Raw genomic sequence first — 26691 nt, 5'->3', positions numbered from 1 at the left:
TTCTAATTTCAAATACACACAAAAAAAAACACGGTCAACCCAAGTTGATTTTTTTTTTTTTTTTCGAAGACCCTAATTTTCCCAAGTGTGGGGTAAACCAATAAATAATTTACCTACACAAATAAACACCAACAACTATAGAAAGTCCAAAGAAAAGATTAACTCCGACAAACAGGAAAGCCATCGACAGAGGCTTTTGGGAAGCATCTTCCTGAAACGTAAGAAGACTTTTTATTGTACCCCTCAACATACATTCTTCTTACTATATATCTCTCTCTCTCTCTGAAGAGCTTTCAATCGTACCATTCAAAAGACCAGCTGAAGAATTTTAAATTCTCCTGTACCCAAAGAACTTGCAGTCTTGCAGAGTCAGTTGGGATGCTCATTGCTCAAGTTATATCATTTGAAGATCGGAAACTATTCTCAACCTCCAAGCATGATAAAATTTATTACCAAACCCTTACATTAATTGCTCTAATGTCACAAGTTAAAACACTACAAAAACCAAGATCTTCGCTAATATTGATCCCGCCATCAAAGCATGCAAAACTGAGATCTTAAGATACAAAATACATCTCCTAGTTCTAAGCTTTACTGTCAGATAAGAACTGGATGCTTAAGCTGGAGGTCGAGACAACCACCATGCTAGAGTTCAATCTGCATTTTCATCTGGAAACAGGAATACTGAGGAACTCATATTGCTTACCTTGACTCCATCAAACAACCAGAGCCATTGATTGACAAAGCTAAAAGAGAACTCCTGCATTGGACCTATTCTGCTGAGCAAAATCAGCTGAAACATAGGCACAAAAGATAAACAGAAAACCTAAACAAGAAGGTTCAATGAAATCCTACGCGCTCAAGATTCTCCCAAACAGTTTTCATCCTTGGCCGCATTTCTGGTACTATCTCTGTGCAATTGAGTGCAATATGGAACACTTCAAGAACTTGTTTCTTTGCATGAACTTCATGCATAAGTGCAGGATCTATAATCTCTGAAAGAGGACATTCCTCTCGAAATGCCTTCCTCACATAACACTCCAACTCTTTATAGTCTTTCTCTGGTCCAGCTTGTGGTAGGCGACCAGTCAGAAGCTCCAAGACTACTATACCGAAAGAGTAGACATCACACTTCTGAGTAAGTTTGTTTCGAGATAGTCGCCTCTGGAGCCAAATAACTGAGACATGGCGGTGACGATCTGAACCAATTCCCAGAGATAAGACAGTTTGAATAGAGCTCTGTTTTTGGAAGCGAAGTCAGTTGATTTGTTGGTGCAGGAGATGAGACGAGTGAGGCCAAAACCGGAGATAAATGGTTGAAGATCGTCATCAAGAAGGATTTTGGAGGACTTAATGTTACCATGGACATATTTGCGGGGGCTGCATTCGTGAATGTACAAAAGACCTCTAGCTGTGCCTTGTGCAATTCTCAACCGAACGGCCCACGATAAAGGCGGTAAAGAATTTGAAGGCCCTCCTGTAATGTGCAAAATGAGCAGAGGGGATCAACTATTAAAAAATAAATTAATAAATAAAAATAAAAATAAAAAAAGTTAATGTAAAATGCATGAATTTTGCTAATGCAGCCTCTGATTTCAAGTTATTTGCATTTATATTGCATAAAAAATCATTTCAAGTTACTATACAAGCCGGGAATGCAGCCTCTGATTTCCATTGAGAAACTATATAATTACTTGTGCAACTGATAAAAAGGACTTTCCAACAACCTATCGATCTAGTGAGAGGGTTTCGATCCAGTAAATAATTGTAGAGAACATCTACCTAGCTGCTAATCTAACTAATTTCACACATACTACCAAAGCAAAAAAATAGGCCCTTCCTCACATCAGGCTATTTCTACGTCAATATAAATGTGCCTCATGCTGATTTAAGGAACTTGCACTAGCAAAATAAATATTCATATGCATACAGTTTAGGCATTCATATATTTGCAAACGCTTGCAAACTCGCTAGCGATTGACAACCTAGCCGCAAATCCAACATTCCAACTAAATTGCGACCCTTCACTCCATCATGCTATTTCTACATCATTCCATCGTGCTGATTTAAATAACTTTTGCTAGCATTTATGCATTCACATATTGCAAATCACATGCACACTCCGTACCCATTACTCCGAGCAAACAAATGCATGTGGGCAGAGGTTTGGGTGATGGGTGATAAACGCACTAAATTTTTCAGTCTATCCAAACAGTACAAGGCATACCCAAACGTCTATTCGCACATTTTTAAGCAATAGGACCTAAACATAATAACATAGTGAAATTTAGTGTGCATTTATAGGATTCAAAATGCTTCAATTAGCTCAAATAATTTCATGCAATCCAGCATTTGATTCAACAATAAGCACAAGAAAATTACCATGCAAAGCAGTGTACAAGCTGCCATTAGTAATGAAATCAGAAACCACAAGCTTCTCATCGCTAGCATAATAATAAGCTCTTAACCTCACAATATTTGGATGATCAACACTCGCAATCGTCTCCATTTCCAATTCAAACTCCTTCAACCGCAAAAAACTACCCCCTTCACTAAGTCGCCTAACAGCTACAACACTCCCTCATTCCACATGATCCTCTTCCTACCACCACCTTATACACAATTCCACTCCTACTCTTTCCTACAACATATGCAGATGCCCTCAACAAATCCTCCAATTCTAACACAAACCCTTCATCCATCACCACAAACTTCCCATCTTGCTCTTCCTCAATATCATTCTTCACAACTTTCTCTTTTCCTAATTTACCCTCGTCTGAACTCCACTTTTTCCTAAACACCCAAACCGAAATCGAAACTGCTCCTACTATAAACGAAATTCCCGATATTATCGGAACCGTTACGAAATTCCGTGATGTTTTCCCACTCTCTAAACCACTCTCTACAGCAATTGGGTAATTAGGCTTAGGATTAACGTTTCTAGGATTAGGGTATACTGCAACTTTAGGGTTTTCAGTATCAGAACATAAAACCCGTGTAGGAAATCCACATAAATTAGGATTCCCAGCAAATGCAGTTGGACCTTGATTGAGTAAAGACCCAATTTGTGGAATTTTACCAGAAAGATTATTATGCCTCAAATCTAACATCACAGTAACCGGAACTTTCCCGAAATTGACCGGAATTTCACCGGAAAAATGGTTATTTGAAAGATTTAAAGTTCCAGATAAGTTAGAAAGCTGAGAAAGAGTATTTGGAAGAGAGCCATTGAAAAGATTTGAGGATAAATCAAGAAAGGTTAAATCTTGAAGTGATTGGAACTCATTTGGAATTGAAGCAGTGAATGAGTTATGAGAAAGATCAAGAGAAACAAGTGAAGTGAGATTGAAAAGTGAAGAAGGAATGGGTTTAGTGAAATTATTAAAAGAAAGAGAAATGTGAGTAAGTGAAGTAAGTAAACTGAGTTCAGAAGGAATGTAACCATTAAAACTCTTGTTAGAGAGAAGTAAATGAGTTACTTGTTTATTATGATTGTTACATTTGATACCAACCCATTTACATGGTGTTGTATCTGATTCAAACCATGTGTCTAGATAATGAGCTGGGTCTTTTGATATAGCTGATTTTAATGCTAGTAGTGTTAAACCATCTGAGTTAAGTGAAGCCACAAAGGAAATGAAGAGAAATAATGGAAGGAGAATGAGAAATGAGGAGTGCCCAAGTTGAAAAGAATGCATTTTTTGAGGAATGTAGTGAAAACTGATAAGGTTTGCAATGTGAAGTTGCAGAGAAGAAGAAGAAGAAGTGATGGAGTTTGAAGTTTGAAGTTTGAAGCCTTGAGTGGAGTGAAGAGTGATGAAGTGAGCGAAGACAGTTTGAAAATGAGTGGGGTCCGCAACTTAGATTTTCAGATGTACAGTTAAATTTTGTACTCATGTTGTTTGGGATGGATTGGGACGTGGGTCACGTGGGGTAGGTAACGTGTTTATTACTTTGAAATTTGAAATTTTGGATCCAGTTGTGCCAGTAAATATCCTTTATATATCGGGTTTTGTGTGCGTTTTAATAACTCAAAATAAATATCATTTGTATGCTCATCATGGAAACTGTATGAGAATTAGACATAACACTTGTATGAAAATTTGATCTTGTAGTTCTATTTAATACTGAGAAACAACTTCAATAGTTAGAAATCTTACTTTAAGTAAATTATTAGAATAAGCGAAAAAAAACATATATTGATGAAATATTGGAGGGAATTGAAAATGTTAAGTTATTAGAACAACACTCCTCATATAGTTATATGTATTTTCTTGTTGGAGATAAAGTGTGGCTGAGGTTGTGAAGTAAGTGAAAACATAGGTTGAACATTTAATCAGGTAAGGGTTTTAATTTAATGAGGGAATATTTTGACAAAATGGAGTGATTATTGTTGGCCTATAAAACTTAATCCATCAAAATGCTTTGGGGTAATATCATGAAACCTTCTTAGTTTACAAAAAGAGGAATTGAGGCCAATCCAACAAATGTATTCATCACAACCAGAAAGCAATTTCATAAACTAATAAAAAGGGAGAATTGCAGCTCTTAATAGATTCATTTCAAATTTTCAAGAATATCCTCATTCAATATGCTAGAGAAGAACACAAAAAAGAGTTAAAAGACAACTTCCAACTCAGTTTTTTTGGGGCTACAATTCAGTTTACTATAGTGCAGAATTACTATTGTTATGTAACAACTTCGGGTCGAATTAAATATATATTTTTCTCACTAATAATAGTGACTTGTATGGACAAATTCAGTCATTATTTTTCATAATTTATATTAACTCATGATTAGATGGATTTGTACTGGCAACGGAAAATTTATTAAACTGTTGTTAGGATCATATGAACAATATGTTAGTGTTCTAACATATATTTTGCGTAGACGAATTGCCAATCTTCAATCTCTCCTCCATAATTCGTCATTTAAAAAATCAAAACCTAAACACAAATTTCAGTATGCTTTTCGTGATGATTATTGCATGCCAAACTTATCACAAATATTTCAAACTTTCGACATGAAATAACAGAGATTGCGTTTAATCTCCTTGCTTAAAAAACCGGTACATTAAAACCCCCTCAAATCCTAACCACTCACAAAACCTCCCTGTTTTTTTTTAAATAATAAGACAAAAATACCCCCTACTTACTAATGCAAGTGAACTGTGAATCTTTCTATATTTTCTCTTCTTTCTCTTTAGCTTTTTAGATCTAAAATTTCTTCTACAAATCTAAATTCACATAGTTAAGATGGCAAAACAAAAGAAAAAAATGGTTGAATCACCAACAAAAACTATGAAAGCAACAAAAGAGAAAATGAAGAACTCTACAATCTTTTGAAAAAATAAATAAAATAATCAAACTTTCAAGTTTTAGAAGAGATGGAGATGAAATTGAGAAGATGATGCTCCAAAAAACTTCGCTGAACAAACCAAACCGTGAGAATCTTCAACCTTTAATCATATTTCTATAAATTTGTATGAAAAAAATAAATTTTCATATGCTTGTAAATACAAATTTACGTTTGTTTAGTGATTTTACTATGTATTTTCTAGTTTTCATAGTTTTGCAATTTCATTATGCATTTTTATGTTTGTGTAGTAGTTCGGTTGAATGGGTAGTCCGTGATTAGTCGCATTCTTATATTTACAAACTAATTTAAATTCACAAAACAAGATTCTTATATTTGCGTAGTAGTTTTAGTCTTGAAGTTGAATGTGAATGCGGTTCTCGCGATTCTTATATTTGCATAGTAGTTTTAGTCTTGAAGTTGAATATTCTTATTTTTGCAAACTAAATTCACAAAACGAAAATGTAGTCAGTGGTTACTCGCATTCTTATACATTTACATTTTTTGTTCAATTGAATGCAGCAGAGAGGGTGGTGGAATCTATTAGATGTAGGCGTCAGGAGCTAAGGTTGCCGATGTGGATTTGATGAAAGATATCAAAGTTGGAGCATGCCCACAACAAGGAGCATCGTAGAAACTTCACTTCGAACTTAAATGTCTTTTAATCTCTTTATCTCTTATTTGAAACTTCTTTTTGGCATTTTTGGCATTTCAGATTGTAGATTATTCATCATTATGTTCGTGAATGATATAATATGTGGAAAAGCTATGCAAGATATAACGAAGAAGACTTGAGACAATTGAGGGTTGGACATATGAGATTGTATCAAGCCAACAAGAAAAATGGGATCCAAAAGAAGAATGCAAGAAATGAAGAGCTGATTTTTCCGTATTTCTAGTTGATTACGTTGTGTTTATTTGTGGTAAAATATTGGAACCATTCTAACATGGGAGTATTCGATTATGATGTACTTACTGTTAATGTGTTGGAGTTGTTTAGTATTCATGTTATGCATATTCAGTCTTTCTTTTTGGATTATACTTTTTGTATAATTACTTTGCCAAAACATTTTATTATGATGGATGAAATGTTTATAGCTTTTCTGGAAATATTATGTGTACAGAGTCCCTTTCTCTATCAGGTTAAGCACCAATATAATTATCTATATTTGTGAATCCAAGATTACTTGAAAAATCACTTTTTGTCATAATAACATACTTCATTATGGTAGTTATTAAGAAGCTATTTATTGTCGTCGCAAACACATAATCTCCAAACAACCGATCACCATTTCATCCTCTATCGCTAAATTGGATAGCAAAGCTAGCTTAAACATCTACTAGTTGATGCTATGTAAATTTAACTAATGTTTGATTTATATATATTGACTATGTAAAAATACATTTACATAGTTTCGCAATGGGAGTAATCCAGTTTAAAAAAATTACTATGTAAATTTAAGTTTTCATAGGTCAAGTTACTATGTAAATATAGATTTACATATATAATGACTATGTAAAAATACATTTACGTATATTATGTTAGGTGTCAGGCTAATTTCAGTCCCAAAAATTACTATGTAAAAGTATCTTTACACACTAATACAAAACCGCTTTTAACTAGCTATTTTAAAAATCTCCAACTAAAAATCATAACATATAAAATCTAATGTCAAACTATAAAATCCAACAGCATCAGAAAAAAGAAAGCAAGTTCATTGACATCTCGTTTTTTATAAACAAGCAACATCAAAGAATGCAAAATCATCAACATCTTGCTTTTATATAAGAGCAGCCATCAAATAGCAAATAATTGAATCGGTGCAGAGCATGTTGTAAGAGTAGAGCCCACTCTTGGGTTGCGATGGTCATAGCAATGGCTCTTGTTCTTCTTCCTACCTCTTGCAACACTCGTGCTCTACTTCCGTTTCTTGTTTGGTCTCCCAACTCTTGCTAATCAGACATCATTTTCATAATTTTTCCACGGATCTTGTCCACCATTGTAGTGATAGACAAGTGGCGTTCTACTTGCGGTGGCCATAGCAACGATACTCACTTTTGTCGCCAAGGATTGAAGCTCGAGTCCGTCTCCTCTATCACACTATGCTTCAAAGAACGAATAAAATGAAATGTCTAATGGATAAAGGAATAAAATCCACCATTTCCCCTTAAAATCCATGATAATACAATTAGCCAAGATCTAACACTAGTCGGAAAAGCACAATCCCTCCATTTCATTTTGCATTTTAGAAAACAATCTGATGAACACTATGCAAATCTAACTTTTCATAGTAATAATACCAAAACTGATGAATCACTACTTAAAAATTTTACTTTTCATAACAAATTCAAATCTAATAGAAATACATAAACCCAAATTTGAAAACAATATCAAGATGTATAATTGCATAAAACTATAAAATACTTAAAGAAGCATTAATTGAATAGAGTTCGTAATCAAATTGAGAAAGCATCCAACACAAATTTGAAGACGATCGAGATGAAAATATATACAACTTTTTTCAATCTCTCATATGTAAGAATAACCATTTTATAAATCTTCAATGTCAAATCTTGTTTCTTCAATAGTTGAACAATGAAATCTGAAAGTGGAAACTTATTTCTTCAATGGTGAAACAAGAACATCACTGTTTCGGTGTTTTTTTTTTTTTTTTTGTAATCCTCGGTGGTTCGTAAATCTTAAATCTTTATTTCAGTGAAAGGGTAGAACAGGAAACAATTTTGGTGAGGATATTAAAATTAGACCGAGATTTTATTACTTTTACTAAAACAGGGAGGTTAAGTATAAACCGCTTAAAAAGAGGGAGGTTTAGTGGGTATTAGCGATTTGAGGGTGGATTAGTGTAACGTGTTCTGAATGAGGGAGCTGAGCCTCATTTCTTGAATGAAATAATGACTGCATACTGGACAGTTGCCAACTTGCTATTCCACAGTCCACTACCCCACTCTACAAAAGTTTCGTTTTCTGCTAAAAACTCAGTTACACGAAGATGAACTTACAACCAGCCCAATTACACGAAGCCCCAGCTCTAAAATCAACTTCACTTTCTCCTGCAGCTTCACACATTGTGTCTCGCTTTGGGCATCGTAGAGTCATTACTTGTTCTTCTAAGCAAGATCTTAAAGGCCAAACAGTTGTTGTAAGTATATCTTTTCTTACTCGGTCACACACTTCACATTATGCATTTCGTTTTTTCTGTGCTTGGATTTAATTTTGCTCAATAATAAATTGATATGGAGTAATTATATACTGATATTTATTTTCCTTTTTATTGGGCCATAGTCGAAAATCAGTTTTTCCTTTTTATTGTTAGGAAATGTTATGCTTTTTGCACATAAAATAGAATTTGGCATTGTTGAAATGCATTTGTCAGATAGGGTCCGTATCAATGTTTTGTGACACAGGTTGTAGGCCTGGGCGTATCTGGGCGTAGTGCTGCGAAGCTTGCTCTCACTCGAGGTGCTTCAGTTATCGCAGTTGACAAGAACGAGAACTTAATACCCTTGGAAGTACTATACTATACTTTTCTAGATTTATTTAGCGTGTCTTTTTGCGTGTTATATAGTTCATGTTGGAATTGAGTATTTGATACATTATTGCAGCATGATTCTACATTTGAGAAGCATGGTTATTTAAAAACGATTCTGGGACATTGTGAAAGAGAAGTCCTTGAGAATGCAGATAGGGTGGTGGTTTCCCCGGGAGTCCCCATTCAGAATTACGGTCTATCCTTGTTACTGCAGTCTGTAAGCTCAAGCTATATAATTACTTATTTCTACCATGTAAATTGATAGTTTTTGATAAGTTTCTGTCTCATGTTTCTTGTTGAAACACAGGGACAAAGAGTGATGTCTGAGTTGGACTTCGCGGCTGAAGTTCTTCCAAAATCCATGAAGATTTTAGCAGTGACAGGAACCAATGGAAAATCTACTGTTACCACTTTTGCTGGACAGGTTTTCATTTGACCTGATTATTGTTCATCAAATGTTCATGCTTTGGTAGCGATTCAGAGCAAAAAAGTGGTTAAGCCTCCTATTTCTATACAATAGAATATCATCTTGTCATTATTAGAAAAAATTGAAAATGGAATGTATCTGCCAATTTGAGCCATTTACTTAACATAACGGTTGAATCTTTTCTTTTCATTTTTCAAACTTTACGAAGCAGATTCTGCGTCAGTTGGGTGTTGAAGCATTTGTAGGAGGGAACCTTGGGAAACCCTATCAGAGGCTGCCATTCAGTGCTTGGCACCACCTCCCCTAAACCGCAAGTTCGAGGCAAGTTTGATTCGTTATATCGGCTAGTCATGTCTTTGCTTTGACCTTGTAGCTTTAAGACTATTTTTTCCGTGGCATTTTAATTAATAAGTAGTTCCTTGCATGTAGCGTCTTAAAGTGTTCTTATTTGTTGCTGTTCCCTCTTTTCCCCTTATCCTTTTAACTATTACTATTATGCTGATGGTCTATTTCCAGGTTGCAGTTGTCGAGGTTAGCAGCTATCAGATGGAGATGCCGAACAAGTACTTCTACCCATCTGTGAGTGGAACAAGATGTTTTAGCTTTATACCCTGAGCTTCATCAATGTTCTTCTTTCTAGTTATTCTATGAAAAGTGTTCAGGTTGCTGTGGTTTTGAACCTCACTCCAGATCATCTAGAAAGGCACGAGACAATGATGAACTATGCGGCAGCTAAGTGTCGTGTATTTTCTCACATGAATTACAGCAAGCTTGCAATTCTTCCAATTGGTATGCTTGACCAAGTAGATTATATGCATTTCATTTTATTATTGTTGAGAAGGAATCTGTTTTGAATGTAATCGATGTGCCACTGCTTATATCTTTTAGGCCTGAAAGGTGCGGTTTCCCATCCTAGTTTTAACTTCATCAGACTAGATATTAAACAATAATGAGAAGGCACACGTAGCAGCCTTAGGCATTGCACAGCCCATTTAGAAGTAACTAGGGACATAGTTGTTTGCGTATGTCATTTTCCATATTAGTAGAGAGACTCAAACAAAAACAGAAAAGTATGATAGCTTGTTATACAGAAAGAGTTATAAGAACTGAATCTTTGAAGCTTCAACAAAAGACTTTTTGATGGAACTTGTTTTAGGTATACTTATTTCTCTCAATAACTGTTTCCAAGTTTCAGAAAGAATGATATGTGGGAGTTTTCAGGAAATCAACATTTGAATGAAGCATTTAAAGATTATGTGGACACATGTAATGTTGCTTGGATAGGAGGCTTTCCAGGTATCAAGGTATATGAATTCTTTTCTTCCTTTTACAAGTATTTGGCTTTCACTTATTTTGGTTTTGTTTACGTGGCTGATGGTAATGACTTGTGCTTTGAAGATGGATATGGAGACAAGGATTGCTGAATTTAGATGTCCCTCCACTGGAGTTGTTTCTAAGCTGCAATTGGGAGCATTGAAGTCAATGGGAAGCCAAAACTACCATAATGCTGCGGTGGCTGCCTTTTCTGTTCTTGGTTTGGATATCGGAACTGATACAGATTCCATTGGTTCAACAGTGGAGTTACTGAGCCCCCCACCTCATCGAATGCAAATTGGTGAGTGGACTGTGTATTTTTTTATTTGGATAAATTGAACTTAAGTTTTTCAAGTGGAAATAGATAAACCTTTCTTAGAATTGTTCCCATGGTAGGGACTGGGAAAGCATTTTTTTTTTAATATTAATAATACCCTCACTGAATGTGTTGTGATCTTCTTTTTAATGTACGTACAATAAAGACACTCTGTGAAACTGTTCTTATATTCACATTTTATGTATTATGTTTCCCTTCTTGGGTCCCATATTCTGAGAATTTTAGAGTTACTGATGCAGTACGTAGAGATGAGCGTGGTGTGATATGGGTGGATGACAGCAAGGCGACAAATGTTGAAGCAACGTATACTGGAATTATGGGTCTTAAAGATCAGAAGTCGGTGGTTCTACTTGGAGGCCTTGCAAAGGTTATTGATTCTCAATTAGAGATCTCGTGGCGATGTTCATAAATATGTGTATTTCAAACAGGGTTGGCATATCATTGTTTATTAATCATTTTTAAACTATGTGAATCATACGCATTCTGATGAGTCAAATCTTCTTACTTTTTCAGGTTCTAAATGCGGAAGGATCCACTGGTTTTGAACAACTAGTAGAACAACTAGAGTACCATATATGCGTCATTACAGTAAGTATCCTTCCCTTATATTACAACATATAGTTTTCTTTTGAATATCAGGATGCACATGGCATTCTCGGATGAATCCCGAAAATCTCAATGTGGCCAATCTCAGATGCTCTTTAGATAATCTTTTATGTGTGCTTCATTGCCGAAGCCCGTAGGGAGGAAAATATAATGAAGGTCATAGCCTTTGTCTAAATAAACCTTGTAACAACTACCATTTCCTTGATTCATTGCTTTCATGGGTTATAATTATACCATTTAGATTTCGCCCCAACACAATCACTCTTGCTCCTAGGAGATAACTCTATGCTCAAGAACATTAAGCTTTGTTATAGTCTTCATACTTATCAGATTACATGCTTGCATAAACTGTATCTAAGATAATTATACAGGCAGGCTTTCTCTTAAGCAGACTGTCTGTTAACGGACATGTTATATAGTGTCTTAAGCAGCTTATATAGTGTCTTGCACAGCGTATATAGTGTCGTATATAAGCTACCCACGAACAACTTAATAAGTGTAAATTAAAAAGCTGTTCAAGACACTATATAAGTTGCCCCACAGACATATCCGTGTCCGTTTAAGAGAAAGCCTGATTATACGAGCTAATATTATTTGTGGATGTCCAAAGTTTGGATCTTCAGGAACGATGATTCAGAAGACACTGCAAGCTGCTGGTCTTGGCATTCCTTGTTATAGAGCGACAACCATGGAGGATGCAGTGAACTGCGCAAGGAGCATAGCAAGATCTGGTTGTTGTCATCACATGCCAATATTTAGTTATATAGTTTATTTATATCTACCTTCAATGTTAATCATGGTGCAGGCAGTAGCAAAGATCTAGGTAACCAGGTCTAATTGGCTGTGTGAATATTGTTACATTTCTGGTAGACTGTGTTCTGACTCAATTTGTAGTTACTTGCCCAGTCAGCCCAATCTGGACTAAGAGCATTAGGGTTCTGTCTCTGACCTTACCTTCATATATAGACCATGTAGAAGAGTTTTGCTTTAAAAACCGTCTTGTTGTAGTTCTTTAAAATGCATTCTAGTCTCAAATTTTGAGTCTTAACATATTTATTTATCATGTAAGTCAATATCTCAATCTCATCACAAATTTTGTCATTACTGTAGGGGACGCAATCGTACTAAGTCCAGGTTGTGCGAGCTTTGATGAATTCAGAAACTTTCAACACAGAGGAGAGGTCTTTCAGAAACTAGCATTTGCAGCATCTTAACATTGGCTTTCAGGTAGTTTCACCATCACTGACAGGTGGCAAGTTTTTCTCTACTGTATCGTAGGTGGTTGACTGGGATCACTTTTATGTAAATTTGTTAACCACATTCACATTTGATCAAATGCAATCCTTATTTTGATGTAAAATCTGCGTTGTAAATGAAGTATACCGGATTACAAACTAATGAAGTTATATTAATCAAGTAGGGAACGTTCTAGGCCGAGGCCGAGGGGGTATGTGGCCAAAATGTGATTTGGTTGGTTTTGTATGTCTGTCCTCATTTTTCTTATCTCCCTCTCCCTCTTTCTCTCCACTCTCTCTTTCTCTCTAATTCTCCATCTCCAACCCTTCATCTCCAATTTTCTGATTCTCCGCTCACGCCCCACTGCTATGCAATATACTAATTGATTATTTAGAGATTTCCCAATCTAAAACGTGGAATCATATTTAGAGTAAGGGTGTGTTTGTTAGGATGGAAACACTATGGAAAGGAAAGGAAAATAAGAGTGGTTCACCTTTTCCATAGTTTTTAAGGCGTTTGTTTACCCATGGAAAGGAAATAGGTTTTCCATATAGAAACAAATGGAAAAGATTTTGTGTTCAATTTTGTGGAAAGGAAAGGAAAGGAAATAGATAGATAGAGACTTAGGGCATCTCCAATGGGGGGTGTAAACTGTATAGAGTGGAAATTTTACACTTCAAATATCAAAAAACTCTCTCCAATGGGGGTGCTAAACCGTAGGTAATAGTGTATTAGCTAATAGAGAGAGTGGGGAATTCCCCCTCTCGCTATTAGTTAATAAAAAGTCCGGACGTCACTTAAAATAACGTCTGTTTAACTTAAAAACTCGGACGTCACTTCAACACACATTTGAAGCTTTATTTTTTAACTCGGAGTGACGTCCCAGTTTAAATTAAAGAGGGACGTCACTTGGAGTGACGTTCGAGTTTAAAATCTATTTTTTTTTACACTCTTCCATTGGAGAGTATAAAGTGTGGATATTTATGAGTTATACAATACTATACAATTAGATGTGTAAAATCTTAATGGCACCTACGTGGAGCCTAGGTGGAAGTGTAATTTTACACCCCCCATTGGAGATGCCCTTACTACTAATACACCCATGACCCAACAATACAATTATTCCTTTGCAAACAAACATGATTATTCCTTTCTCCAGTTTTTACTTTCTTTTTCCCTTTACCAAACACATACCATTTAAAATTATTTCCTTTCCATTCCATTCCATAGTGGACCACCCATTTTATTTCCTTTCATTTCCATGAGTTAAAATTTAACAAATACACCCTAAGCATTGTAAGTACATGCATTTGACTATTTGAGCTTGGTCGTCAACTAAATTGGACTGTTTGTTTAAAATTTAATTCCAATTTTATTTCCTTTCATTTCCATGAGTTAAAATTTAACAAATACACCCTAAGCATTGTAAGTACATGCATTTGACTATTTGAGCTTGGTCGTCAACTAAATTGGACTGTTTAAGAAAGAACACGACCTCTCAAATACCGACACGTGTATAAAAACCAAAATAGAATTCTGTTACAGTTACCATACTGCTCACACTATAAAAGCCAACTGAAAACACTCCACTCTTTCCTTTTCTCTCTCTCGACACCAGAGGCAAAAAAAGAAGACGCCTCTAGTTTTCACTCAACCATTAACACTCGAAGCTTTTCTTTTTCTTTTTCTTTCTTTCAATCCTCTGGTTTTGAAGAAACATTTATAAAACAAATGTCGTGGGAACTAGTTCAGCTCTTCGGCTACACCATAGTTTTCATTGCCGTCGGTACACTTATCTATGCAAACCTTCATCAGGTCTTCATCTTACTCTCGTTGCATTACATATGTTTTTTTAGCATTGTTTAGTAGTTTCGTTTTGAAGGAGTAGTATTTTGAATTCAATAAGGTGATTTGTGAGTTAAGATTTGATTACCTGATTAACTAATTTGTCAAGTTATTCTTGTGTATGTTGAGCATTCATGTGTTTTTTGGACATTTTGTGTAGTTTTCTTGAACAAATTTTTAGTTATCGTGGTGCAAGAAAAGGAGTATAGTTTGCAACTGTTCATGAATGGAGTACTCTGTTGTTGGATTATGGAATCAATTTAAATTAGTCCTACAATCCAACTTACTCAATGGTGTGTTAACTGGAAGTTTAGTTATTAGTGTAAACCGAACCGGTATTGTGCTTCACAAGCGCTAAAGAGGAAATGACCTATCTTAGTTCATACACACTTCGTGTCGTAGACCATATCTAGGTGTTACTCTAATTCAAATATCAGATATTGAAGTGGATTTGTTTTCTTGGAGGTCTGATCAATTTGAGTTTTTTATTATATTGTGTGTGGGTTTTGAAGATGATAAAATGTGCATGATACACAAGTTCCGATAAAATCCATGGTGTGTGAATAGCTAATTTCAGCTGGTGATTATGAATAGTAACTTAGTTGTCTTCAAACAACTTTCCCAAGTCACATAGGAGTTATAAGGCATCCAGGATTTTTTTTTTTCCGTTTTATTTATTTATTTATCTATTATATTTCTTTTTTAAATCTCTTAGTTAAGAGAAAGCCTCTAGATGCATCTAATTGAATGTGAAGTCAGTTTACAAGAATAGGGATGACATTGGTATCCGGTTTTCCTTTTGTTAGTATAACTAAGTGGGTTAGAAAAAACTAACTCCAACAGAATCTCGGCATCAAAAAAAGGAAAATGGAAATTCCAAGTTGTGGCTAAATAATATGTTGTCTTTCTTCATTTTCGTAGATGATTGAGTTTTTAAACTCTTGTGCTGAACCCAGTACTCTGATGCCTTTCTTGTAAGTCTAACAGCTCCCTCATATTAGCGATATTACAAGGGTAGCTTCATAATGTAGAGTTGATGCACAAAGACTCTTGAGAAAGCGTGTATTTTCTTTTAATCCCCCTGGCTCATCATATTTTAGTTGCTCTCTGTAAAGAGAATGGATTTTGTGCTTCAAATTTAGTTGCTGCTGGCAGTTCACATTATTGCACCTGTTTTAACTGCTATTACTTAACTGTGCTGCAGATTTTTCTCTTAGAGGATTTGGAGTCTGATTACATCAATCCATATGATCTGGCCGCTCGTATTAATTTCGTTGTTACCAAAGAGTTTCTTGTGCAAGGAGCACTATGCATTCTATTCCTTCTGACCCAGCACTGGTTCATGCTCTTGCTGTCAGCACCAGTTACTTACTATCATTTCAGATTGTATGTAGCATCCTTTACAATCCATGGAGATATACTTTTCTTCTAAAGATATTTTGTTATTTTTCCGCAGAAAAGTTGTAGATGCCCCTATGATATGGATGTCTCGTTTGTTAGGTAACGTATATCTTCACTTATGTGCTGTATAATGTGTCAGGTATAAGAAGCGGAAACATCTTATTGATGTCACTGAGGCTTTTACTGTACTTAGCTTTGAAAGGCACTATCGTTTGGTGAAGCTGGGATTTTATGTGACTCTCTGTCTAACACTCATGTTCAGGTCTATTTTTACTTGTTTGGTGTTAGTTTTTATTATTGCGTACCTGCATCTTATGTTCCGCAATCATTATGTGCTAGTTGATGTTCTTTGTCACTGTTTCCAAACAGAGACTTTGTATTTTGCCCATATTCCTATTGCCTGTCAATTTGCTGGTTGTAATTGTTTTAGGATGTGTATCAGTTAATGTTCTATTGGAAGTTCTTCCCTGATGAGCGTCCTCTTCGATCATCATTCTTCATCTTATAAAAGATGTGAACTTGCCTGTAGTCATTTATGTACGTTTGCATACAAATATACTATACATCTATCAAGTAGAAAATGTTTTGACCCGTCAATCTGTATCTTCATAAGCTTGCACATTGTTAGCCAGTGTTTTCATGCATTTATTTTTACTGGTTCCTTCTGTTATAGGTTGCTCTCTCATGCTTCTTTTCTCTTGTTTATGGAAGATATAGTAAGGCACCTGTCATTACAAGGATAACATCCAAAATCCACACGCTTTCTGTAGTCTAAACTCGAAACTGTAATTATTTATTTTTTGCAGCCTTACTGCAACTGCAGCTCACTTAATTGTTGGTGAAGATATTGGTTTGCATAGAAGATTCTGGTTTGTTGCTTGGATGTTCTGAGACATCTCTTAAACTCGCCCTGCTGTGATTTTAGGTACGATATTATATTTGCTACTCTGTTCAGAATTTCAGATGATTGGGTTAATACTGGTTCAGCCACTCTAGCTACTTTTTTTTATCTTTGGGACTCATTTCCTTTGGCAGTTCAGCCCTTCAGCTTGTAGCGAAAATGGTATCCAATTTCACGCATTAAGAAACTTGTTCATATGCCATGCAGGTCTGTCTGCCTCTTTGTTGTCTAGAGTCCAGAATTACTAACTGGTGAACTGAGGCTAATGGTTGGGAGATAGGGAGTGTAATCTGTCAAGTACATAATTTTTACATGATCTTTCAAAGTTAGAAATCTTTTTGCAATGACTTTTGTGTAGTAGTAGAAATGATTTGAAGAGACACTTCAACTGTACTATGACTTGTGCTTATGATTACATAAAAATTACACGTTAGAATGTCAGAACATTCTTATTGCCCCAAGTGAAGAAGAAGAGTTCATGCAAATTTATTGCCCTAAGTTCATGGAAGTGAGAAAAGAGGGAACTACACCCCTCCTATTCCGCCGTCTGGATAGAAGGTGGCGGTACCTTGCAACTGTTTCTCCAGGTGTAATCGGTTGTCAGACACATTTCAGCTGATCATCAAAATTATCAACCAGTATGAACTATGAACTATGAAGCATGTCATTATGTGATCATGTCAGTGTTCTAATCTTAAAACATAATCACTTGGGGGAAGTTCCAACTGATGATATGATGAACCACTTACAAAAATCATATAATTAGGGCCAAACAGCACCAACATCATTTCCAACTAAGCATAAAAAGAAGTCTTCTTTTTCCATTTTTTTCATCAAACCCTAATAATTAGAAAAAGTTAACAACTACATTCATACATACTTCAATTTACTTAATTAATCAATAAAAATAAAACAACAGCAAAGGTAACTTGTAAAGTATTCTCATTTAATTAGAGCTAAAAACTTAAAATCTCCTTGCACCAAAAATTTATTCCCAAGGGACCTCATCCACCAAATTTACAGATTCATCCACTAATATCATATATATATATAACAACATCAAAGATGGGGATTCTCACAAATTACAGATGAAAAACGAAAAAGCCCAAACACAATTTGGCATGATTAGATCTGATTCATGTTGTTGTTGTCTGTCTACCTTCTGATACGACGAATAGAAGCCAAGATCCTTGAACAACCATACCTAATACGTGGATAAGCTCTACTTGAATAAACAATCATATGTCGTACGATTGTTTCTAAAGACTCAACAAATAAATTCAAACTTCTTACTGGTGGTACGTATAGTGTTAATGGCACTGCTGAAAACGCTACTGCGAAAAACAACTGCAACATTGTTCTCCTTTTTTTTGGCTTTCAGAAAACTTTTCTTTGCAAAGACAAGCGGAAGAAGAAGAAGAAAAAGAGGAAAAGGCTGACTTTTTTTTTTTTTTTTATTAGTCTGTTCCTCGTTTCTTCTGGTTCTTATTTATTTCGTTTGTCTTGATTGTGTGCTTTCTGGAGCTTGTTTAAGTGTTGCTTTCATTTGGTTTGGAACTTGCCACGTTAATGACTCGGTTTGTTTCCAGGTACAATTGCTGTGAAAAGTGAAAAAACTATACATGTTATAAACCGCAACCTGGTGTATTAATGATTTACCCTGTTCTTTTAAACTATGTTTTCCAGAGTTATCTAGAACTTATCTCGTTATTGGAAATAAGGATATGATTGGTTCGGTAGTCATCACTAATTTGGTGGAAGTTGGAAAATTCTAAAATTTTGCTACCTTTGACCTTTATTTTGGGCTTGGGCAGCTTCCTGATAATTTACCTAAAAATATAGTATAGAAGTAAACTACATGAGCCACGGCCACCAACGTTTGTTTCTAGTCTCATCAATAATTCAAGTTATTCATACGTGGAGCTCAAAATATCATTGACCACTTGTTCACCCTCTGAGATTGATGCTGAAATTTATAGAATTCGATTGGAACATTTAGAGCATTCCCAATGCAGATGAAAAAAGGGGGGTGTGAAAATTTTCACCTCCTTTTGGTGCAAAAAGTGCGCACAGCAGAGATGGAAAAGATGCTGACTATTTTCCCAAGTCATTCCCAGAGTGAAACCTTTAATCGAGATAGTAGCTGACTTGTTAACTTCGGACGGGATGTTGGATTCCATTTCGTGTGTTTTTTTTTTTTTTTAAATCTGTTTTTTTTCATTCTGTCTCACGTGTTTTTTTTATTTTTTTCGGTTTTTTTTTAACTTGAGATAAAATACCAGACGGGATGTTACATTCAGTCTCGATCAAAAAGCCTCCAGACGGAATCAACATCCCGTCTGAGATTTTTTTTTCACCTTTGCATTGCGCAACTTCACCTTGCTTTTTACCAAAACGGTGATAAGAGGGGAGGAAACTGCCTACATGGAGGTGATAAGATGGGGAAAAAATTCCCTTGCATTGCATTCCCAATGCAGGTGGATATGGTGGGAATGTGAAAATATTCACCTTTAAATGGTTCAAAACATTTGCCCAATGCAAAAGTGAATATGAAGGTGACTATTTTTCCAAGTCAAAACGAGAGTGAAACCTTCAACCGAAATAGTGGCTGAGTTGTGAACTTCAGACGGGATGTTGGATTCTGTCTCATGTGTTTTTTTTTAAAAAATTCGATTTTTTTTTTTTCGGATGGGATGTTGGATTCCATCTCGCGTGTTTTTTATTTTTTTTCGGTTTTTTTTTTTAAACTTCATTCTGTCCGTTTTTCGATTTTTACATTCAGACGAAATCCAACATCCCGTCCAAGATTATTTTTCACCTTTGCATTAGGTAGCCTCACCTTGCTTTTCACCAAAACGGTGGAAAAGAGGAGAAATACAGCCTACGTAGAGGTGAATAATAGTGACTTACATTGGGAATGCTCTTAGTAAAATCAGCATATAATTGGTTTCGTGCACGTCAGACCACCTAGTTGGTAAAATTTTGTTTAGGATTTTCCATATAAAACTTTATATTCTTCGAGGAGTTTTGAGCTTCCAAACAATATTCCAAATGTGTGAACGACACCTTAGTCAAGTGAGCGGAGCAAAACAATCTTTAATTTGTCTCAACTTCTCTCATTTTCTCTTCGCCCCCAATACCATTTCTCCTTCACCCATCTCTCTCTCTCCCCCGCATCACCCAACTCTCTCTCTCCCCCGCAACTCCGCTCACTCCCCACTGCCACGCAGTATACTAGTAGCTAGTAATCTTTGTCCTAGATTCAATACCCACACAAAAACTGCAAAGCAGGCTCTTTTTCATAATCACACACCATATTTCACCAGTTAAAATGCCGACACACGCTTGCTAATCTCTGAAAAGCCTGCACATATCGCGAAATCCCGCATCATCTTTTGTACCTGAGACTTTACCCTGTATTAAATGCAGAAGTTTAAACGGATAATAAACAAACATTTGAGGAAGAACCTCAAAACAACACCAAAAAATGCATAGAGCAATGGCAGCATCACATCTCCCACTTCTAACACTCCGCACTTTCCAAAACCCCAACAACTTCAAACACTTTTACTCACTCTCATTCTTCCCTCTTAAAACCCTTACCAATAAACCCCTTAAACCCCTTAAACCCAAAACCCTTCTCTCTTAAATCTTCTTCTCTTCATTCAATCTCTAATAATGCAGAAATAAAACAAGTTGAACCTTGTTATCTTACATGTTCAATGCCTGGAAAGAAAAAACTTAAAATAGCTGTTCTTTTAAGTGGTGGTGTGGATAGTAGTGTTGCTCTTCGTCTTCTTCATCATGCTGGTCATTCTTGTACTGCTTTTTATCTCAAAATTTGGTTTCAAGTAATTTTCTTTTCCTCCTATAAATGTTATATTTCATTTATGGAATGTTGTATTGCCTGGGCTTTATTTGCATTGCTGAAAAAGTGAAAAGTTTAAGCTGCTTTGACTCCCATTTGATCATACCCTTTTTCTGAAAATTCAGTACCATATGTAAATTGATGTTTAACATATGAATATGTGATTACAAGTATCGTTTTCTTAGGAAGTAGTGTTTTGAACTGTAATGATGTTTTTGCAACTTATTTTTCGATAGAAAGCAGCTTGTGATTTTAGCATTAATGCCCAAAGGGGGCTTACTGTACATGGGAATGTGAAATAATATATTTTACACAAACACAAAGTATTGAAACTCAGACGTGTCCACCTTAGTTGACTTAAAGCTTTATATATTATACTATCCTGGAACACTTTCACAGTCTTCTGTATATAAGCTCTTCCTGGCTTCTAATATTCTTTAGGTACTCTTAGTTAGTAGTCTTGTTTATAATCATATATTTATTTGTTATTTAACTTTTGCAATTTTCTGAAGTGGTTGTGTACTTGTGTTGTCCTGATTTGATTACTTGTAGGAAGATTATGAGAATTTTTGGGCAGCATGTCCATGGGACGAAGATTTGAAGTACGCTGAAGCTGTTTGTGACCAGGTTAAATTGATCCCTACCCTCTTGTTTAATTAGAGCTACTTTCGTAATAGCATTTAGGATCAAGAAAGACATAACAGTCATTAAGGATGTCTATATATTTCTCAATTCTACCTGACGGCCTAATTAAGATCTCTTGTGCTACTGATAAAAAAAAGTAAGGTGTGAGCATTGTGAAGGGTAGAATGCTGTGGTTTAGCCAATATCTGATCTGGTTCCATTGTCATTTTATCTCCTGTACTTAAGTTTACTTGATTGATTTTCCATCTCCTTTGTGTTTTGGTATAATACGACTCACTTTCCATCTATTTTTTACTTTTGAATTTAAAAAGAATCTTGTAGTTTAATGAGATACGAAAAGAGAGCATACATTTCATTCTGTAGGTTGTTGTTTCTTCATGGATAAATATTTATGTACTGAAAGGTGTTCCGTATAACTATAGGAAGTAGAACCTTGGTCTACTTCCTAAACTTGAATAATTCATTTAATTTGCTAACATTTCAGCCTATATGATTGTAGGATAATGGGAAATTTTGATCAGTTTTAGCCAGTGTTTGTGATTCTGAACGAAACCTCGGAATTCCGCCCAATATTTCGGTCTTTCAAAAAACCGGAATTCCAAATATAGAGTTGAAATATTGATTATTCCGAAATCAATCGAAATTCCGAATATGATAGGGGTCGAAATTTGATGAATTTCGGTTTTTGGATTTGTCGGAATTCTGAGAATTCCGAAATCCCAAACTATGGTTTTAGCATACTTGCTTCATTTTTTATTTGCTTTTCCTATCAAACAAACAGCAAACATAAAATGAACAACTTCCATTGCTGAAGAGAAAATTCAATATATATGTGAAAGTTGAAAATAAAGAAGAGGAAAACAAAGTGAAATTCACAATGTTGTTTGTTTGTGGTCTATTATACTTACAGAAGCATTAAAATCGTGTTCAGCTTGTTTTGTAGATTGGCGTACCTTTGGAAGTTGTCCATTTAACAGAAGAGTACTGGAGCAATGTGGTAAGGATAGTTTTCTAAAACTTCTTGGATTTCAGTTTATGCGGTATTTGTTTCCTGGTGTATTCTACTTATTCTGTGCTCTAAAAATGAAAAAAATAAATAGTGGGGACATTTTGGTGTCTGAGTGGCCGATGCTGTCACTCCTGTCAGATATTGGACTCTGTACAGTTGAAATTCAAATTCTATCCAACTGCGCCGGCATGTGTCTGAGGCATGGATTAAAAACTTGTCTTACATGATGTGTTTATAAGGATTGGAGGTTGTTTCACAGATGTAAATTAGATCTGTCATCGTGTCATTTTCTGTGTCTTTCTTGTAATTTGAGGGGACAATGTCATCCGATGTTACAGGTGTCTTACATTATTGAGGAATATCGTTGTGGCCGTACTCCTAATCCAGATGTTCTTTGCAATACAAGAATCAAGTTTGGTATGTTGGTCAACTTATTTTGCAATCAAATTGGCGGCACTGCCTTTTCGTGTCTAATACACTGTTCTGGTATTCTTAAGGTGCCTTCATGAATGCCATAAGCAGTATGGAGTTTGATTATGTTGCTTCTGGACATTATGCACGTGTAGTTCACTCATCTTCAGAGCAGGACAGTGATGCTTCTGTACTTGAACTATCCAATGACACGGTACATCCGTAACTGTTGTCCTGTTGTCTAATGTGCTTCAGTTTTCTTTTTATAGTTTTAGTTCCTTTGCAGCGTGTTCACTAATATATTTGTGTGCTATCAAAAATTACAAACTGGCTAGCCATTGTATTTAGCTCTCGGGATATTATGCTGTTTTATCTTTTATTTCCTCTCCCTGAAGCCCATGATTAGTGCAGTTTCATACAGATTGGCATACCTCTAATTCTTCTTGTTTTGTAAAGCTGCTACACTATTTTAAATCTGTGAGAATCTTTCTCATGTTATCTTCTTTCTCCTGTATGTAGCAATACAGGGCCTTATTACTTACTAAGTTACTATCACTTCCAAGTTCCAAAGTTACTTTATATGCTTGTGCATGTTGTCTGAATCCAAATGTGGCATTCAAACATAATTGAATGGAGGATCATGGTTTTTACAGAGAATCTTATGTTCCTATAAAAAGTTTTGGCAGTGCTACAATGATGGTGTTTTTTCTGGTTCAGTGAAAAAGCTTCATCTTTTGTTGATTTAAGCAGGTTTACTTTTCAGGTCAAGGATCAAACCTACTTCCTTTCACATCTCTCACAGGACCAGCTTAAACGACTTCTTTTCCCTCTTGGACGTATCTCCAAGGTTAGACTTACATATCTTGGGTTTGTCAAAATGATTGGACTCGATATGTAGGTTATAGCTTCTACTGTAGTAATAAATCTAACACTGTACGGAAATTTAAATATGTGAGTGTTACAAACTTCAGAACCTTCCTTGGTAGAACGTTCACCCTCACATAGCATCAGACATTAGTAATCATTTGGGTGTGTGGTCATTAAAACATACTAGTCAAATTCTGGTGAATCACCCAAACTTGAGACTATATATGTGAAGTTAAACTTCATGGATGTGTCTGTTCCTTATATATTGACTGTTTTCATTTCTAGGATGAAGTTCGCAGGCTTGCTACAAATTTTGATCTTCCAAACAAAGAACGAAAGGATTCACAAGGAATCTGTTTTCTTGGGAAGGTAAATATTTTTGATAATAGTCCCCAGTGACGAAAGGATTTTCTTACTCTTATCTTTTTTGCATTTGTTGCATGAATGAGCATTGTATTCTCTTGACCTTTAGAATAGTGGTTTGGCAAGTTCATCAAGCAATCAAATTAAGAATGCTGATACCTAGTAGTTCAAAACGGGGATGTTTTTTTTTTTCCTTTGTAGTTGAACTACAAAAGTTAGCATAGGAAATGTACTCCCTCCTATTGATAATTATCCTCATGCTCATGTTATGGGTTCTCATGATGCAAAATTTTCCAGGGCATTTCATGTCTTAATTTCTTCAGGGTGGTGTTTGTCCCTTCATTTTCAAGTTCATTGCATTATTTGCATGCATATCTGTTGATCAGCTTACAAGTTAGAACACAATTTTGATGATTCAATTATATTGTTTTTGCTGATTTTCGAATTGCATAAGCTTTCGAGAGCTGGAATTTGTGTAGTTATTTGATATCTGAACATCACACACACACACACATCATGTGCATACTGAAATATATTTTGATTATATTCACCAGTCCTTGTTACTAATCAATCTGATTTCTCCTTCTGTAGATAAAGTTCAGTGATTTTGTCGCAAGACATATAGGGGAGTTGGAAGGAGTCTTACTTGAAGCTGAAAGTGGAGATTTCCTTGGGAAACACCGGGGCTTTTGGTTCTACACTATTGGTCAACGCCAGGGTCTACGTCTTCCTGGAGGACCTTGGTATATTTCTGGCTTAATCTTTTTGCCATTAAGCTTGAGCACAAGGTGTTTTCCTTTTTGCCATTATCCTAGGGAAAGCCTTATGAAACTGGTATGCATCTCATGCAGGTATGTTGTTGAAAAGGATATCCAAAACAATGTGATTTTGTTTCAAGAAACTATTATTCTTTGGATAAAAGAAGGCGCAAATTCCGCGTTGGATCCCTCAAATGGCTTAGTGGGTCACCTCCCGACCATTTTGATCAGCTCCATTGCAAGGTAAGAATACTCTTCTCCATAATCTCAATTCCTCAACACCCTCACCACTCGTATGCCTACATGCAGACCTTTATAAAATTTAATCATATTCATCAGAAGTACTGTGGAGATACTGGTAAACAGTGGAAATTTTAACGGTACTTTCAGAATTTGTAAAGACTCGTGAATGAAACACCTGTTAAGTCACACACCCTAATTCACACCACAAAAGTGACCGTGACTACACTAAAACTAAGAACTGAAGTACTGAACTTCTTTTCAGGTACGTCATGGTCCAAGTTTCTATCCCTGCACCTTAACTATGGAACCAGTTGACGATGGCAAGAAAGATGTGGGTCTTGTTCAATTATTTGAAGACGATCAAGGTTTGGCGGCTGGCCAGTTTGCAGCTTTCTATAGGGATAAAAACTGTCTAGGTTCGGGCATAATTTTGGAATCCTGGGAAGACCAAGGTTTCCCTGTTTGTGCCAGGGCACTGGAAATTGCAAGATTAGAAGATAAGTCAAAACTCGGGAAACCTGTTAAGATAATGGTCCAACCAGAACCGAAAGGCAATATTCAACTTCACAAAGAAGCTGCAATGGCCAAAATTACACCCAGTGAACCTGTAATTGAGACACCGAGACCTGCATCACAAGGAATATTTTCCAGTTGTTTCCCAGTGAACTGGTTGAAGGAGTTGCGAAATAAGTGGTTGCGAACATTTTAGATTTCCTCAACTATAATCAAGGAAGATGTGTCACTTTTTCTGTTGTACACATCTGATTCGGTTCATTGAAATATATATCTTTTGTTGATAATAATAATAGGATATTATGTGACTTAGCTCCAAACATAAAAAGTTTCATTGGGGTGCCCATCGTAATACATGACTACTTAATAGGGGAAATTTCCGCAAATACTAGCTTCTTTCATTGTTGGGATAAAGGTCTACTTCTTCAAAAACATTTACCAAACAAAAATGTCATGTAATTGAATATATAATTTCATATAAAACGTCTTTAAAAGCGTTACACATGTTAATATTTTAAACTCGTTGGTTAATACCACATTCGTTGGTTCAAATGGACGCCTAATATCCGCCTAGACCAATAAAATAACCGTAGCAAAAGATTCATTCAATATTGTTACACTTGCAATAAACTAGACAATGATATAGTCTATTTTTTTCTTAATTTATTTGTCTAATTATCTCCAAAAATTAATCAAGTCATGGGAATAAATAAATAAATACAATATATTATATTATATAAAAATGGGAGCCAAATAAATGATATACTATTTACTTCCCCACACATTTGTTGCATTGATTCAAATACACACATTGTTGGTTCAAATCACTAATAATAGTCATAATAAAATAACCGTAGCAAAAAGATTCATTCAATATTGTTACACTTGCAATAAACTAGACAATGATATAGTCTATTTTTCTTAATTTATTTGTGTAATTATCAAAAAATTAATCAAGTCATGGGAATAAATAAATAAATACAATATATTATATTATATAAAAAATGAGAGCCAAATAAATGATATACTATGCTCACGCCC

General features: G+C 35.5%; 3 protein-coding genes and 1 pseudogene across 7 annotated transcripts; 3 read left to right on the top strand and 1 right to left on the bottom strand.

Moving 5' to 3' along the window:
- Positions 1-493: 493 nt before the first annotated feature.
- On the bottom strand, positions 494-3782 carry LOC147485283 (receptor protein kinase-like protein ZAR1; annotated as a pseudogene). The gene is made up of 2 exons (XR_015203288.1): positions 2383-3782; positions 494-1477 (listed from the first exon to the last, which is right to left on the bottom strand). The product of XR_015203288.1 is annotated as a receptor protein kinase-like protein ZAR1 (transcript).
- A 4484-nt stretch (positions 3783-8266) lies between these two features.
- On the top strand, positions 8267-12950 carry LOC147485282 (uncharacterized). Its single transcript, XM_086570567.1, has 13 exons — positions 8267-8516; positions 8782-8886; positions 8980-9123; positions 9214-9330; positions 9545-9612; positions 9810-9912; positions 9996-10122; positions 10555-10637; positions 10732-10948; positions 11224-11351; positions 11498-11572; positions 12201-12321; positions 12701-12950. The coding sequence occupies exons 1-13, from the start codon at positions 8367-8369 to the stop codon at positions 12802-12804; spliced, it is 1542 nt and encodes a 513-aa protein (XP_086426693.1). The 5' UTR covers positions 8267-8366; the 3' UTR covers positions 12805-12950.
- Positions 12951-14252: 1302 nt separating this feature from the next.
- LOC147485281 (protein cornichon homolog 2-like) lies at positions 14253-18721 on the top strand. Of its 4 annotated transcripts, XM_086570566.1 has the most exons (6): positions 14282-14641; positions 15876-16024; positions 16133-16171; positions 16266-16334; positions 16879-16997; positions 17181-18437. In XM_086570566.1, the coding sequence occupies exons 1-5, from the start codon at positions 14558-14560 to the stop codon at positions 16961-16963; spliced, it is 426 nt and encodes a 141-aa protein (XP_086426692.1). In that variant the 5' UTR covers positions 14282-14557; the 3' UTR covers positions 16964-16997; positions 17181-18437. The 4 variants fall into 4 exon arrangements, with proteins under 4 accessions (XP_086426689.1, XP_086426692.1, XP_086426690.1 ...); XM_086570563.1 differs by lacking the exon at positions 16133-16171 and having other exon boundaries at positions 14253-14641; positions 15876-16057; positions 16212-16334; XM_086570564.1 differs by lacking the exons at positions 16133-16171; positions 17181-18437 and adding an exon at positions 18563-18721 and having other exon boundaries at positions 14304-14641; positions 15876-16057; positions 16212-16334.
- A 1657-nt stretch (positions 18722-20378) lies between these two features.
- On the top strand, positions 20379-25978 carry LOC147485280 (tRNA (5-methylaminomethyl-2-thiouridylate)-methyltransferase). The gene is given in 12 exon segments (XM_086570562.1): positions 20379-20618; positions 20620-20824; positions 21394-21468; positions 22430-22483; positions 22834-22912; positions 22993-23120; positions 23670-23753; positions 24059-24142; positions 24728-24879; positions 24988-25019; positions 25022-25137; positions 25400-25978. Coding segments are annotated over 12 exon segments (1614 nt in total). The 5' UTR covers positions 20379-20460; the 3' UTR covers positions 25847-25978.
- The last annotated feature ends 713 nt before the right edge of the window (positions 25979-26691 follow it).

This window comes from Coptis chinensis, chromosome 7, assembly GCF_015680905.1.
Source record: "Coptis chinensis isolate HL-2020 chromosome 7, ASM1568090v1, whole genome shotgun sequence".
In the NCBI taxonomy this organism is placed as follows: Eukaryota; Viridiplantae; Streptophyta; class Magnoliopsida; order Ranunculales; family Ranunculaceae; genus Coptis; species Coptis chinensis.
This window is presented reverse-complemented; position numbering and strand designations above follow the sequence as displayed.